This window comes from Felis catus, chromosome B4, assembly GCF_018350175.1.
Source record: "Felis catus isolate Fca126 chromosome B4, F.catus_Fca126_mat1.0, whole genome shotgun sequence".
Taxonomy (NCBI): domain Eukaryota; kingdom Metazoa; phylum Chordata; class Mammalia; order Carnivora; family Felidae; genus Felis; species Felis catus.
Genome location: NC_058374.1, coordinates 25,255,726 through 25,269,043, shown reverse-complemented (window position 1 = coordinate 25,269,043; position 13,318 = coordinate 25,255,726). Strand labels below are relative to the sequence as shown.

At 37.4% G+C, this 13,318-nt stretch overlaps 1 protein-coding gene across 6 annotated transcripts in view; it reads right to left on the bottom strand.

Moving 5' to 3' along the window:
* Positions 1–1,239: 1,239 nt before the first annotated feature.
* Positions 1,240–13,318, bottom strand: part of ACBD5 (acyl-CoA binding domain containing 5) — a 46,828-nt gene continuing 34,749 nt past the window's right edge. For 5 of the 6 annotated variants that reach the window (XR_002743692.2, XR_006600366.1, XR_002743690.2 and 2 more), the window contains 4 exons: positions 8,162–8,206; positions 7,733–7,842; positions 3,541–3,643; positions 1,240–2,905 (listed from right to left, as the gene is read on the bottom strand). Coding sequence is in view for 1 of the 6 variants with exons in the window: in XM_006933328.4 (XP_006933390.1) it covers positions 2,893–2,905; positions 7,733–7,842; positions 8,162–8,206 (168 nt within the window). In the remaining 5 variants the exon portion in view is untranslated. The remainder of the gene's footprint in view (positions 2,906–3,540; positions 3,644–7,732; positions 7,843–8,161; positions 8,207–13,318) is intronic. The other variant, XM_006933328.4, reaches the window with a different exon arrangement.

Here is a 13,318-nt window from a genome sequence, read left to right as displayed (position 1 = left end):
AAAAAGGTGGTTTTATTAAAGCACAGAGACAGGACCCATGTGCAGAAAAAGCTGCCTATTTAATATTTTTATAGACAAAGATGTAACTCTGGGAAACCAGCTATAGCCAATAATACGGAGAGGGAGTGTCCTGTGTGAGAGTTCCAAGAAAGTTAGTGTTTCCTGATCAGATAAGATCATTGTCTGCCTGTAAAACAGACATTTAGACCTAGATGTGCAGCAGCCATCTGGCAAGCATAACGACCAAAGCCACATATCAAAGGGGGTGGAACAGAAAGAAGGAACCTGTGTCCCTAACTGCATTCTGGAAGCAACTCACCAGCCCTAGACTCCCTACCTCTGGACTTCTTGAAAATGAGAAAAAGACCCCAAAACTTACTTGGTCAAGTCACTGCAGTGAACTTTCTATGACATGCAGAACACTGATCTCTTAAATGATACAAATAGCTAACATCACTTTTATCACTATCTGTACAAGTCACAATGCAAAATCTTTTCATCATATTCCACCAAAGACCATCTGTGTGTATTTAAGATGGCTGATTAAGGGTGCACTGGGTGGCTGCGGGCAGCCGTTTGTTTTTAAGAATTTTTTAAGGTTTATTTATTTATTTTGAAAGAGAGAGAGAGCAGGGGAGGGGCATAGAGAGAAGGAGAGGAAGAATCCCAAGCAGGCTCTACACTGCCTGCACAGAGCCTGACCTGTAGCTCAGGGAAGCTATCTATTTGGTGTTAAGAATGGAAACCAAGATTCTGACTGGATCAGTAACATTCTCAACCAAATGGCTAAAGGAGTTATACTTTATCCCAGTTTCTTGCTTTTATGTATCTTGGCATGGCTTTATTCTGAAAAAGGCATGATTACTTTCTATGAATTCCACTAGTTATGCTTGTTTAATCCTTAAAATATAATCAAGGCACTTCTATTAACAATAAGTAATAAAAACCGTATCATTTCTCATTAACCTTTTATTTTTAACTTAGTTTTACAATAAAGAAACAGAAAAGAAGTAGATCATTAAAAAAATACCAGCTGTCCATTTAAAATTTTAAATGAGTTTCTTGTTAAACAAAGCAGTAACACTATATCCTATAATTACATCTTTACTTGTATATACAAGAACTGTGTGCAAAGTGCTTTTCAAACTATAAAATAAGACTTTGGAATAGGATACAAATGATTATCCCTAGGAGTTAGTTACTTCCCATTGCCTGTAATAAATCACAATTGCTTCATTCTTAATTTGCATTTAATTTATTTATTTACTAAGAGAAAAGCCACCATTTTCTGATACCAAATTGATATCTAATTTTTTAAAATAATCCCTGATCCACAGGTCTGAACCTTATTTTTACATATAATTCAGTTACTTGCTTCATTTTCCCCCTAAATAAATAGAGGACAGTTTTTAAAAAGCAAATATTAGATAGACACATTTTAATCAAGATGTGATTAAAAATAAAAAACACCAAGTTACATGAAAGAAAAAAATAAGGAAAAAAGATTCTTGAGGAAAGCAAATTGTATTCTTACACTTTTTTTCTTCAGGCAAACACAGAACCATCCTCTATGCGAGGGATGGGTTTCTTTCTTATTGAAAACACTCTGAACACATGATGCTTAACCCAACATCACACATACCAAGAATGCTTAAAAATTATTTGCTACTACGCCTTCGAATGAAAGGAATCTTTAAAGTACAAGGGACATCTAAATGAGTGAAGTTCTGGAAGACATACAAGAAGAATAATTCCAAACAAAGCCTTCAAGGATCTAAATTGCAGTCTTTTTTTTTTAGTTCTAAATGGGAGCTGGGGGAAGGACATTTAAGTTTACATTAGTTGGATGTGCCTTATTCATATGGAAGCATATGGCCCGCTAGCTTGCAAATCCTTCCATGACCCCTGTGAAATAGGTGTATCTCAAAGATTATACCCCAAAGGAAAAACGGAGGCACTAGGAGGTTGAGAGTCCAGTCTGTGTAGTTTACCAGTTACAGAAAAGTGATTTTCATGTGTTTCCTTTTTTGACCTTTGTAAAAACAGTATAAATAAGTTTTCATCTTATATTTCAAAGCACCCTATGAAGCAGAAACAAGATATCCTCAGTTAAAGAAAAATGATTACAAAGAAATAAATGTATACGGTTGAATAAAATCTTATCAATGATCTACAGGCTCAGAGTATACTTTCAGACCTACTTGAAGCCCATTCATCATTCCCATCAGCAGGTTATGTCTATTCTGTGTTCATCTGTAAAAAGTAAGCCTGGTACACAGGGCTCTACTTTGTAGTAATGACGCCTGAACACTCAAGTCAGCGCTGTGAATGCCCAAGAGAAATTACGGGCAGCTCACAAAGTGGACGTAGAGAAGATTCTTCCAGCAGTTTTCTGCTCCTTGGCATGGCAATTCAGTGACTAGGATAGAAAGTTGATTTAACTCATCTGAAGTTCACTCCTGGTTTGCATTCTTTCTCATATTTAATTTAGAAAATTAAAAATATCCAGTTATAAATCTGATCTCATTATCACAACTGTACCTTGGAAAAGCAGCTTATAGTTCTCTATGGGAGATAATCAGGTAAACGTGTTACCAAACAATCATTAATAATTTAATGTCCTTCAAGTTTAAGGGTAGGGTAAGTCTATGTATGCTACTTGTAGCCTAGTTGAGATTAGTTATTCAAGTATCAGCAATATTAGTCCTTAAAATGTTGTATTTGTGTAGTGCAAAATATATATATGTATATATGTACACAAACCAAACTACTGGACGACAAAAAGAAGTGTAATCATCACAAACAGTTAAGATACTCTTGTGGGTTCCACATTCCATTTCATTCTGAGGTCATCCAGGCCCAGTAATCTTCTGGAGTAAAATACCATTTTCTTCAGTTCAGTTTTCTTTAAAGAGAAAGTAAAAACCAATTTCCTATGAATATAAATGCAACCTGAATATGAAACACACCCATACCAAAGAATTATCTGAATGAAAACACAACAATAATATTCACATTCAACATCAAACCATAAAATTACCAAAAGTCCTTAAGAAATGAATTCACATCCTTTTCTAGTTGGCTTAATGCAATTTCGAAATTTGGGAATTATTTTATAGCAGGAAAGTTGTGAAACAAAAATGCTTAACAAAACTACCAAAGGTTGATAGATATACAACCTAGATTACTTGTTTAATGAACAGATAGTCCATATCTGTTACTTTCCAGGCACTGTGCCAGGCACTGGGGATTCAAACATAAATGAGGCAGGCTCTCAGCTGTCAATAGAGCTATCAGGTTAGTTGCTTGTGGCAGGGGAGACATGTAGACTAACAACTCTGATAGGTAACGTAATGGTTTTAGTGATAAAACTGACTGAAGGAGTGATTAGAGAAGGATGGGCTTGTTAGCGCAAGATACAATAATCACATATGATCTCAGGTCTGGGAAAAGTCCCACAGCTATAAAATTTCTACATCCTCCCCAGCACTCAAGATGCCAAAATGCCTGAAACCCTCTTATTACAGATTCATTCCTCACCTTCGCAGAAATGCTCTTATGCAACCCCCTTGGGCAGGAGTGATATTTTAAGTAATCAGATCATCCCTTATCCTCTGTAGAAATCCTCTTTATGTACACCTCCCTGGCAGGAATGACATTTTAAATAACCAGATCAATTTTCACATAACATAAAGAGATCTCTTGAGGCATGATGGAAAACAAACAAACAAACAAACAAACAAACAAACAAACAGGCCCCTGGGACCAGAACAGAATTGTAGGTGGTTCTAAAGATTAACTGTCTGAGTGAGGTTTTAGCAGAAATGTTAGCTGGAAGGTGCCTGAACAGTGAGCAACACTTACTAAGAACCCACATGATGAAGATTTCTACACAAGATCCTCTCCAGGTTTATAAAAAAACCACACAGCTCTCTGAACCCCAATCTCCTACTGTAATAAGGAAACAGAAACAGACATAAATGCCCAGCACTATCTTCAGAACTATTTGGAATGTGTTTCAGGCTCTTTGTGAGACCTGTCCTTTTTTCTTTTTAAATTAACTTGCAAAATGCAGGCAAGGTATGATAAGAGAAAAGTTACAGAAAACAATAGATAAGGGATGAGGCAAACGCTCTGCCCTTTACCTTGCCCTCTGAACTGCTCTGGCTGTACTGCTGAGATTCTTTCCCCTTCTCAGAAGCCTGGGCCTGACTTTTCCAGGCAGTTCCATCTGTCCCAGGTTCCATTTGAAGAGTGTTCCTACAGAGAGCTTTCCCACACCTGTCCATTTTACCACCTCTGTACTGAAAGTTCAGTGCCCACAAGACAACTACGTTTGTGTATTTATGAATCTGGGCAGAATGATAAAGAAAAGTGGTTACAAAGGTCCTTTCCTTCAAAGTAATAGCTTAAGAGTAGTCTTTTGGTCTGAACAGGTCTGCTGTCAGTATTTTACTAATGGGTAATTTTACTAGAATGGTCAGGTGAGGTGAGTGGGAAAAGGCAGACCCACAGGAGGCTGCTCAGGGCCTAATTTTGAACAAGAAGTCTCCAACTGTTTCTGTTCATATCACATTCAGAAAAAAATGTGCTTTTTTTTGGTTTTTTTTCTGATCCACTGCAGAGTGATAATGTGAGAAATTTACTTTTGAATTTTTATTATTCTACAATGGGGAAAAAAAATCAATTGGTGGATCCACTTTTAATGTTTAAAAACAAAACATCTCTTTAAAAAGCTTACCACAGAGGTGCCTGAGTGGCTCAGCTGGTTAAAAGTCGGACTTGGTTTTGGCTCAGGTCATGATCTCATGGTTCGTGAGATCGAGCAGCCCTCCCTCATATCGGGCTTCAAACTGACAGTGAGGAGCCTGTTTGGGATTCTCTCTCCTTCTCTCTGCCCCTACCATGGTACTTCTCTCTCTCTCTCTCTCTCAAAATAAATAAACTTAAAAAAAAGTTTACCACACATAGCTACTTATTTTATATATACATGGAACTGTTTGTTACCAGATGCATAGTTATTAAATAAAATAAAAAGAAAAAATTAAAATTAAATAAACTTTAAAAAATGAAAGCTTTCTGCATCATACGGTACTTCAGTTTGCCATCCTACAAATTGTGACCATTCAGCCATGCATTCGGTATGCCTCCAATTTACTGTAAGCCTCCTACATGCCAGACATTGTATTAGGGGATAAGACACAGGACGGTCCCTATTATGAATGGGGCATTCCACGCTTTTTCCACCCTAACTGGATTTCTGGATCTTTCTCCTCATCTCTAACACAGAACTTGTCTGTTCCAAACCAGACACACCGCTCTCTAGTTTTCATTCCTGTAACTATCAGATTAAAAATTGCTACATACTTCCAGGTTAAAAGATGTCTAAATCCCCTCAAAGCTGAAACTTATTTCCATATCAAATATGGCTCTATCTCCAACCTGCTAATCTGTTCTGTATATAAGCAAACAATACCTAAAAACACTATCTGATCAAAATGCAGTTGCACAGTGCTAAATCGTTGGTAATTGGGAAGGACTAAACACTTAACATACTGAAAACTTGATAAAAATTCAACAAAGTGGAACATTAAAAATCAGTAATAGTTTCTCCATTTGGAGACCTCTACAAATAACTGATAGGGATACTTAAGGGAAATGGTGTAGACATCTACTAGTAAGGAGTAATCTTAAAAAAATATTCTAGGGCCGCCTGGGTGGCTCAGTCGGTTAAGGGTCCACCTTCAGCTCAGGTCATGATCTCGTGGTTCATGGGTTTGAACCCTGCATCGGCTCTGTGCTGACAGCTTAGAGCTGGGAGCCTGTAGCGTGTTTCAGATTGTGTGTGTGTCTCTCTCTGCCCCTCCCCCGCTAGTGTTCTGCCTCTGTCTCTTAAAAATAAACGTTAAAAAATTTTTTTTTTTAATTCTAGAAAAACTGCAATTTTTGGTGACTGCTGAAGCAAAGTAGTTGTTTTCTCTTTCAGTCTTTAATCAGTGACAAGCTGTTTCAAACTTAAGCATAAAATAAATTATTAACCAAAGTAAGCTTTAGGGTTTTTGTGCTGTGCCAAATTTCTCTACTCTCCAATCCTCAACTTTTTATAAAGGAAACATGAAAAGGAACTTTGAAATGCATTGCAAAATATGTCAAAACCTATCTTTAGTGCCACTGTGCCCTGCTGCTTGAATCTAACATTCTTACTACATAGTGAAAAAAAGCTTTGGTTCTTTTTTCCTCCAATTGTCAGGGAAATTAAAATTTGAAGCACTGTGTAGCACTAAACCCAACCATCATAGGAGAAATGTAAAATGTGTGAAAATTAGAAAGGATTTAAACTGGGGCACCCGGGTGGCTCAGGTGGTTAAGTGTCCAACTTCGGCTCAGGTCATGATCTCGAGGTGAGTTCAAGCCCCATGTGGGGCTCTGTGCTGACAGCTCAGAGCCTGGAGCCTGCTTCGGATTCTGTTTCTCCCTCCCTCTCTCTGCCCCTCCCCCCGTCATGCTCTGTCTCTCTGTCTCTTACAACGAACAAACATTAAAAAAAAATTGAAAAAAAAAGAGAAAGAATTTAAACTCAGGTTTGTTGAACCCTTAACAAATCTTACACACACCTGAAATGACATCTGTAACAAATGCCTTAGGAAAGAGGTAAATAATACTGTGAAAGCAATCTGTGCTTCTGAAATCCTACTGAAATTTTTTTCAAGTGAGTGGGTGTATTGGAAGCACATTAATGTGGCACAGAACTTATTTAGTTCTTTTATGAACATAAATAAAATTGTCTTAACATAAGCTGTAATCAGGAAGACTGATCCATCCAAATCCCCATGCATTTTAGTTTCTCTGCCATCAACTATGATCACTGGAGCACTGTTTACAGTAACTAGTATGCTGCTTATCTCTTCTGGAGAAGCGAAACGCAAATGTCTGGTTTCTGCTTTTGTTAGTGTAGTTAATTAGGAACTTGGGTTGTTTGCTAGAAGAACATATACCCTTAATTATTTAAACTTGTAGATTTTTAAAGATGTGTCTCTATTGCACAGATTTAAGAGAGCACTTAAAATGTTATTATCAAATACCCTATTTCTTCTCCCCAACTGTTGTTACTTAATGGGAAATGGTGATGAAATACAAAAACACAGTAAGTGAGGCCATCAGTGAGGTAAACAATTGTCTATATGCCCATCCATGGAATGTAATTCAGTTTACACAGTATCGAAAAAAATGCCTTAAGGATTTCCTTTGACCCAAGAGATTCAGCCTCAGGTTCCTAACCTAGACAATCTCAGAGCCCTTTCAAGGATGCCAATCTATTATTCTCATACCTTTTTGAGGTATCTCCTGGCATCCCAAACCGGAATTTTGGCCCTCAAATTAGAAAAATCTCTATTTCTAGAGATCATCAACCACCTGGCTAAAATATTCTGGAATGTCCACGTCTATTCCAAAGGTATAGACAGCATGCAGGCATTATTTATTTACCCCTTGTCTAGAGTTCTTTAACATTAGAAAGGGCCCAAAATAAACATCAGATTCTAATTTTTTAGTCTAACAAGTACCTAGAAATCCGCTAGACATCATTTCCAAGGTAGTCTCAGGATCAGTGCAGAATGTTCAGTATGACAATGTATCTATAAAACGGAACTGTCCTCTTAACTGCTGTTGAAAGCTCTGTCTCCTATAGATAAGATTTTGCATACTATTTTGAGTTATAAAGCCATAGCATTACCTTCTCCTTCTTTGATAATACAAATGCACCAACCACTGGGCAATAAAAGGCCATACGATAGCAAAAGTTAATGCACCAGGAGACATCTCGAAGGGCCACCAAGATGGTCTCTGAGAAAATAAAATAAGCTGGTCACCTGTCTACTACATGTATAAACATAAAAAATACCTAATTCGTATTTTAGAAAATATACAACTTAATAACAAATCTCAGTCCTGCTAAAGAAGGAAGATATTCAGTATCTCAGAGCATAATTCAGTAAGTAGACTTTTAGGAGTACTTTAGACTTAAACAATAACAAATATATTTTAATTTCAAAGCTCTAAAGGGTAGATTTCATCTGGAATACTTTAAGAGCCTCACATAATCTAAATTTATTGTAAGTTATTGGAAACCCTGGGACTTAGATTTAAGAGAAGAATTTCTTACCTGTGAGGGAGGCTGATGACTGGTCTGTAATGTTGATGATTTTGCCTATAAATACAAATGAAAGTGATTTAGCTTTGACAAAATGAGAAAATAAAAACAGTAATTCTTCTATTTCCTATCTTTTTTTTTAAGGCAAAATATTAGTTTATTGTATTTTTCTGTTAACTACGCTGTGATTATCCTGAAACCCATACTGGTCAAATAACAAGATCCCTTAAATTGCTAGTCAAATAAATATCTTTGACATTTTATATTTTACAGATCAAATTATATAAAATTATCAAAATAAAACCTCAAATTAGTCTACACCGTTACTTCTTTTATACTGTTATTAAATTACTGAACCAGGGGCACCGGGGTGGCTGTCGGTAAAGTGTCCAACTCCTAATTTTAGCTCACGTCATGATCTCAGGCTCCTGAGATCCAGTCCAAATTTAGGCTCCATGCTGAGCATGGAGCCTGCTTAAAATTCTTCCTCTCCCTCCCCTTGCCCCACTAATGCACTCTCTCTCAAAAAAAAAAAAAAAATTATAAATCAACTTTTCTTAATTCTTTAATTTCCATACAAATTATCTTTTACACACATATCCGAAAACCGCAGCCTTATTATTAAAATTATAAATAATATTCAAAGATCTGTGTCGCAAAGTCATGATAAGTTGTAACACAAGAGGTATGGCAGATTTGAGAAATAAACTGTTAGTGTTGAGGTTTGTTTTTTAACTTTTCCCCAGCTTTATTGAGTTATAATTGATAAATTATATAAATTTATGTGATGATTTGATGTGTATATACACTGTGAAATGATTACAATAATCAAATGAATTAACACATTCCTCATCTCACATAGTTAACTTTTTTGGGCAGGGGGAGGAGTATTGTAGGGTTTTCAATGAGATATCTAAACTAAGTCGAAAAATTTCAAATTAATTTAGGAAACTTATATCCCAATTTGGATCACAAAACAAGTTTCCTTATAATAGTTGTTGGAAACTTATTAGTGCCATTTGTCCATTTATTATAACATGAGAGAAATGGTATGAAAATTAATGAGATCATTCATTCGTTCATTTAACAAATATTTACTGAGCATCTATTATGTACCAGTTACTACTCTGGGCATTAGACATAAAACAGGAAGCAAAATGACAAAAAGTGCTGTCCCAGTGGAGCTTAAACTGTAATGGAGAGATACAAATAGTAATGAATAAATCAGTAAAATATACAGTGCATCAGGCAGTGATAAACACCATAAAGAAAAATAACATAAGGAGAGGAGAGGAGACATGTTAGAGGAGTCGTCTTGAAACTTTACATAGAATGAACAAGGAAGGCTTTCATGACATTTGAGCAAAGACCTAAACAAGAAAGCTGTATGCTAAGTGGCTAACAGGGGGGAACAATCTTCTGTACACGGGCAGTAGCAAGTACAAAGACCCAGGGTGGGAGGGAGCCTTCAGGCAGGTTCAAGGCACAGCACTGAGGTCTGTATGCTGAAACAACCGAAGGAAGTGGTGGGAGGAGACAGGCTTTAAATTTACTTGTTGTGGGTAATTTGATCTCAAGGACCCCAGTATACCCTACTGGTAAAACTCTTAGTTGCCTCTAGATGATACATTAGTCCTCACAGACCATTAAGGTGTTAAAGAAGTATACTCAAATTGCCAAGTGCTGAAAGAATCTGGACAAGGTAACGATTTTTATATTAGTTGTAATTGTACCTTGTAGGCATAACAACATTTAACCCAGAGATTTACCTTAAAATGTTTCTTTAGACTAAATGGAATAAAGGGTAGAGTTACAAAACTGGGCTCCAGGTATATGATGACTTATCCAAGGTCACATTAGTGTGATCTTGAATGGAACTCGAGGGGATCAAATCCCAATGCAATGACACAGCTATTCTTCATTAAAGCAGCAACTACTAACAAATACTAAGGTAGAATCAGAACTCTACCTTAGTAGATGCTGATCATTAGTGGACTTTTTTCCTAAATAATAAAGGGTCTGGAGAGGCAAATGAAGATTCCCAAAGACCCTTGCTCATATCTACGAAGCACTGACACTTGCTGTATAATTAACAGTACGAGTTTTTGCTTTAATATTTACCCATACCTGTTGTTAAAGAAAAATACAATCAGTGACACTTGTGAAAGCACAGTAAGGAAGACTTTATTCAAGGGAAAAGGGGCTATCACTGGGTATAGGGACTTCTACAGTCAGGGGGAGACAGACTGGGCTCATTTCCCAATACAGTATGGGCAAGGGAGAATTTAGTGTAAGGAGGAGGGCTGAGATCAGTGGGTGGAAAATTCCTAAGAGGGAACATCAGGGGTAAGGGAGATTCTAGTTAAACTGATCTAACAGGATTCTTGCTGAAGATGGGCCCAGGTGTTCAGAAAGCACCTGGGGGAAGGCAGAGGCTGAAGAGCCTGTCTGGTTACACTGACTGAGCAGGGTTCTTGATGAAACTGGATTTTACAAAGATGTGAAGAGATGCCTAAGAGAAGGTTCAAGAGTCTGACTGAAATTTAATTGAACAAAGAATCTTTGTTGGTATCAAGTGGCTTTTATGTAGCTTTGACATAGTCAGAAATTCTATTTACCATTCTATTCCTGGATTAAGCTAAGGATTACTGATTTTTTTTGAAAATATTTTTGAAAGGAGAAATCCCACACAATTGTAACCACTGCAAAGAAACTATGAAGACAGAGAATTATTTAAGTTAGGTCCTCTCTAAGGCTGTGAACTTCCTGAGGGAAGAAACCAAGCAGTCTTTTTTTTTTTTTTTTAATTTTTTTTTTCAACGTTTATTTATTTTTGGGACAGAGAGAGACAGAGCATGAACGGGGGAGGGGCAGAGAGAGAGGGAGACACAGAATCGGAAACAGGCTCCAGGCTCTGAGCCATCAGCCCAGAGCCTGACGAGGGGCTCGAACTCACGAACCGCGAGATCGTGACCTGGCTGAAGTCGTTAACCAACTGCGCCACCCAGGCGCCCCCCCAGCAGTCTTATTATCATTGTTATTGTCACCACCATTATCTCATGTGACAATATGTAAATATCACATGAATATTCCAGGCACTGTACTATGCATTTTAATTTATCCTCTGAACAATCCTATGATGTAGGTATTATTAGTATTTTCATTTAATAGATAAAGAAACTGAGACACAGAAAAGTAAAGTAACCTAATTGAAGATCAAACAATAAGTGGCAGAGGGCGCCTGGGTGGCTCAGTCAGTTAAGCGTCCGACTTTGGCTCAGGTCATGATCTCACTGTTCATGAGTTTGAGCCCTGCATCAGGCTTTGTGTGGACAGCTTAGAGCTTGGAGCCTGCTTCAGATTCTGTGTCTCCCTCTGTCTCTGCTCCTTCTCCTGCTCACACTCTGTCTCTCTCTCTCTCAAAAATAAAGAAACATAAAAAAAAAAAAAGCCTAAAAAAAAAATAAGTGGCAGAGTCAGGATTTGAAACCAGGTAGTTTGTTCTAAGGTCTGCTACCCAGTGCTGTCTCCCTTTTCATTTATGTGTCCACTACCCAGAAAGTATCTGGTATGTGGCCATTCACCAAATATTCATTGAGTGAATGAATCTCAGACACTTGCTGTGATGGAAAGTGCACTGCATGAGAAATCTGGAAAGTTTAGTTATAGAACTGGCTTTGCCACCAATTAAGTAAGGTGTCTTCTCTGTATCTCTCCTTCATCTGCTGAACTAGAGGTACTGAACTAAATTTCCTTTAGTTCTACAATCTACTACTACTTTGCCATCAATTTACTTCTTTTCTTCATCCAAATGAATTATGCAAAAAAAAATTTCGGGGGGGGTGTGGGGTGCAAAAAGGTGATCTTATTAAAGCATGGGGACAGGACCACGGGCAGGAAGAGCTGCTGTGAATAATGCAAATTTTAAGGAAAAAGTCCTTAACATGTCAGAATCTTTTTTTGGTTTGTTTTATGTAAGACAAGAGTGAAAAAAAAAACTTCGAAAGATAAAAAAAAATCAAAAGAACTTTTAGCAGAATTTCAATACCAATGAAGACATTAAATGTATACAAATTACTCTTTTAAAAAGTCACAGCAGGGGTGCCTGGGTGGCGCAGTCGGTTAAGCCTCCGACTTCAGCCAGGTCACGATCTCGCGGACTGTGGGTTCGAGCCCCGCGTCGGGCTCTGGGCTGATGGCTCAGAGCCTGGAGCCTGTTTCCGATTCTGTGTCTCCCTCTCTCTCTGCCCCTCCCCCGTTCATGCTCTGTCTCTCTCTGTCCCAAAAATAAATAAAAAACGTTGAAAAAAAAATTAAAAAAAAAAAATTAAAAGTCACAGCATAAACTATTCAACATGGAGGTAGAGGTCAATAAGCTGGAACTGATGTTCCTGAAAGCTGACTCTGATCTGGATTACTTTCAATACAGGCTGGAATATGAAATCAAGACTAATCATCCTGATACAGCAAGCAAGAAAAATCCAGTTACACTCTTAAAGGAATTAATTGTCAGCAATAAAGTCTGGATATCAAACTTTGTATGCATGCTTTAAACCAACTGCTGTAGAGCAGGAAGAGATTAAAAACCACATTTGTGCTACTGTTGATGAGACTATGACCGTGACACAAGAACTTACAAAAGTGAATAGACGTGGAGCTGTCACCACTGACTAAAGAAAACTTCGGCAGAGCCAACTAAAATCTTTCACGTCACACTTATGAAGAAGCGGACTTGGAAAAGGGAATTCTAAAGGGAATTCTAATGGAGAGGGGACCCATTCCAGAAAGATTTAAGAAGATGTCTTGTTAGCACTTGATGACTAGAAGTGGGGGATGGAGAGCAACTTTTGGCTTGGGTGACTGGATACTAATGCCTTCCACAAGAGAGGGACCTATAACACGGGCAGACATTATATGAATAAAGTTCAGCCAAAAAGATGGAATGGGAATAAAGGGATTTAAAAATATATGTGCATGTAGGGTCTTATAATTTCATGAAAGGAAGTCACGTAACAGTATTTTGCATTTATTTGCTTTTGTGTAATTGGGATAAAATGGATGTCCTGGCCTATTGTAAAAGGATATTTATGTACTATTGTTCAGTCAGATATGAGTGAGCATGCTTTGGAAATTAAAGGATAGAAAATAAATAATTAGTCACAGAATAAG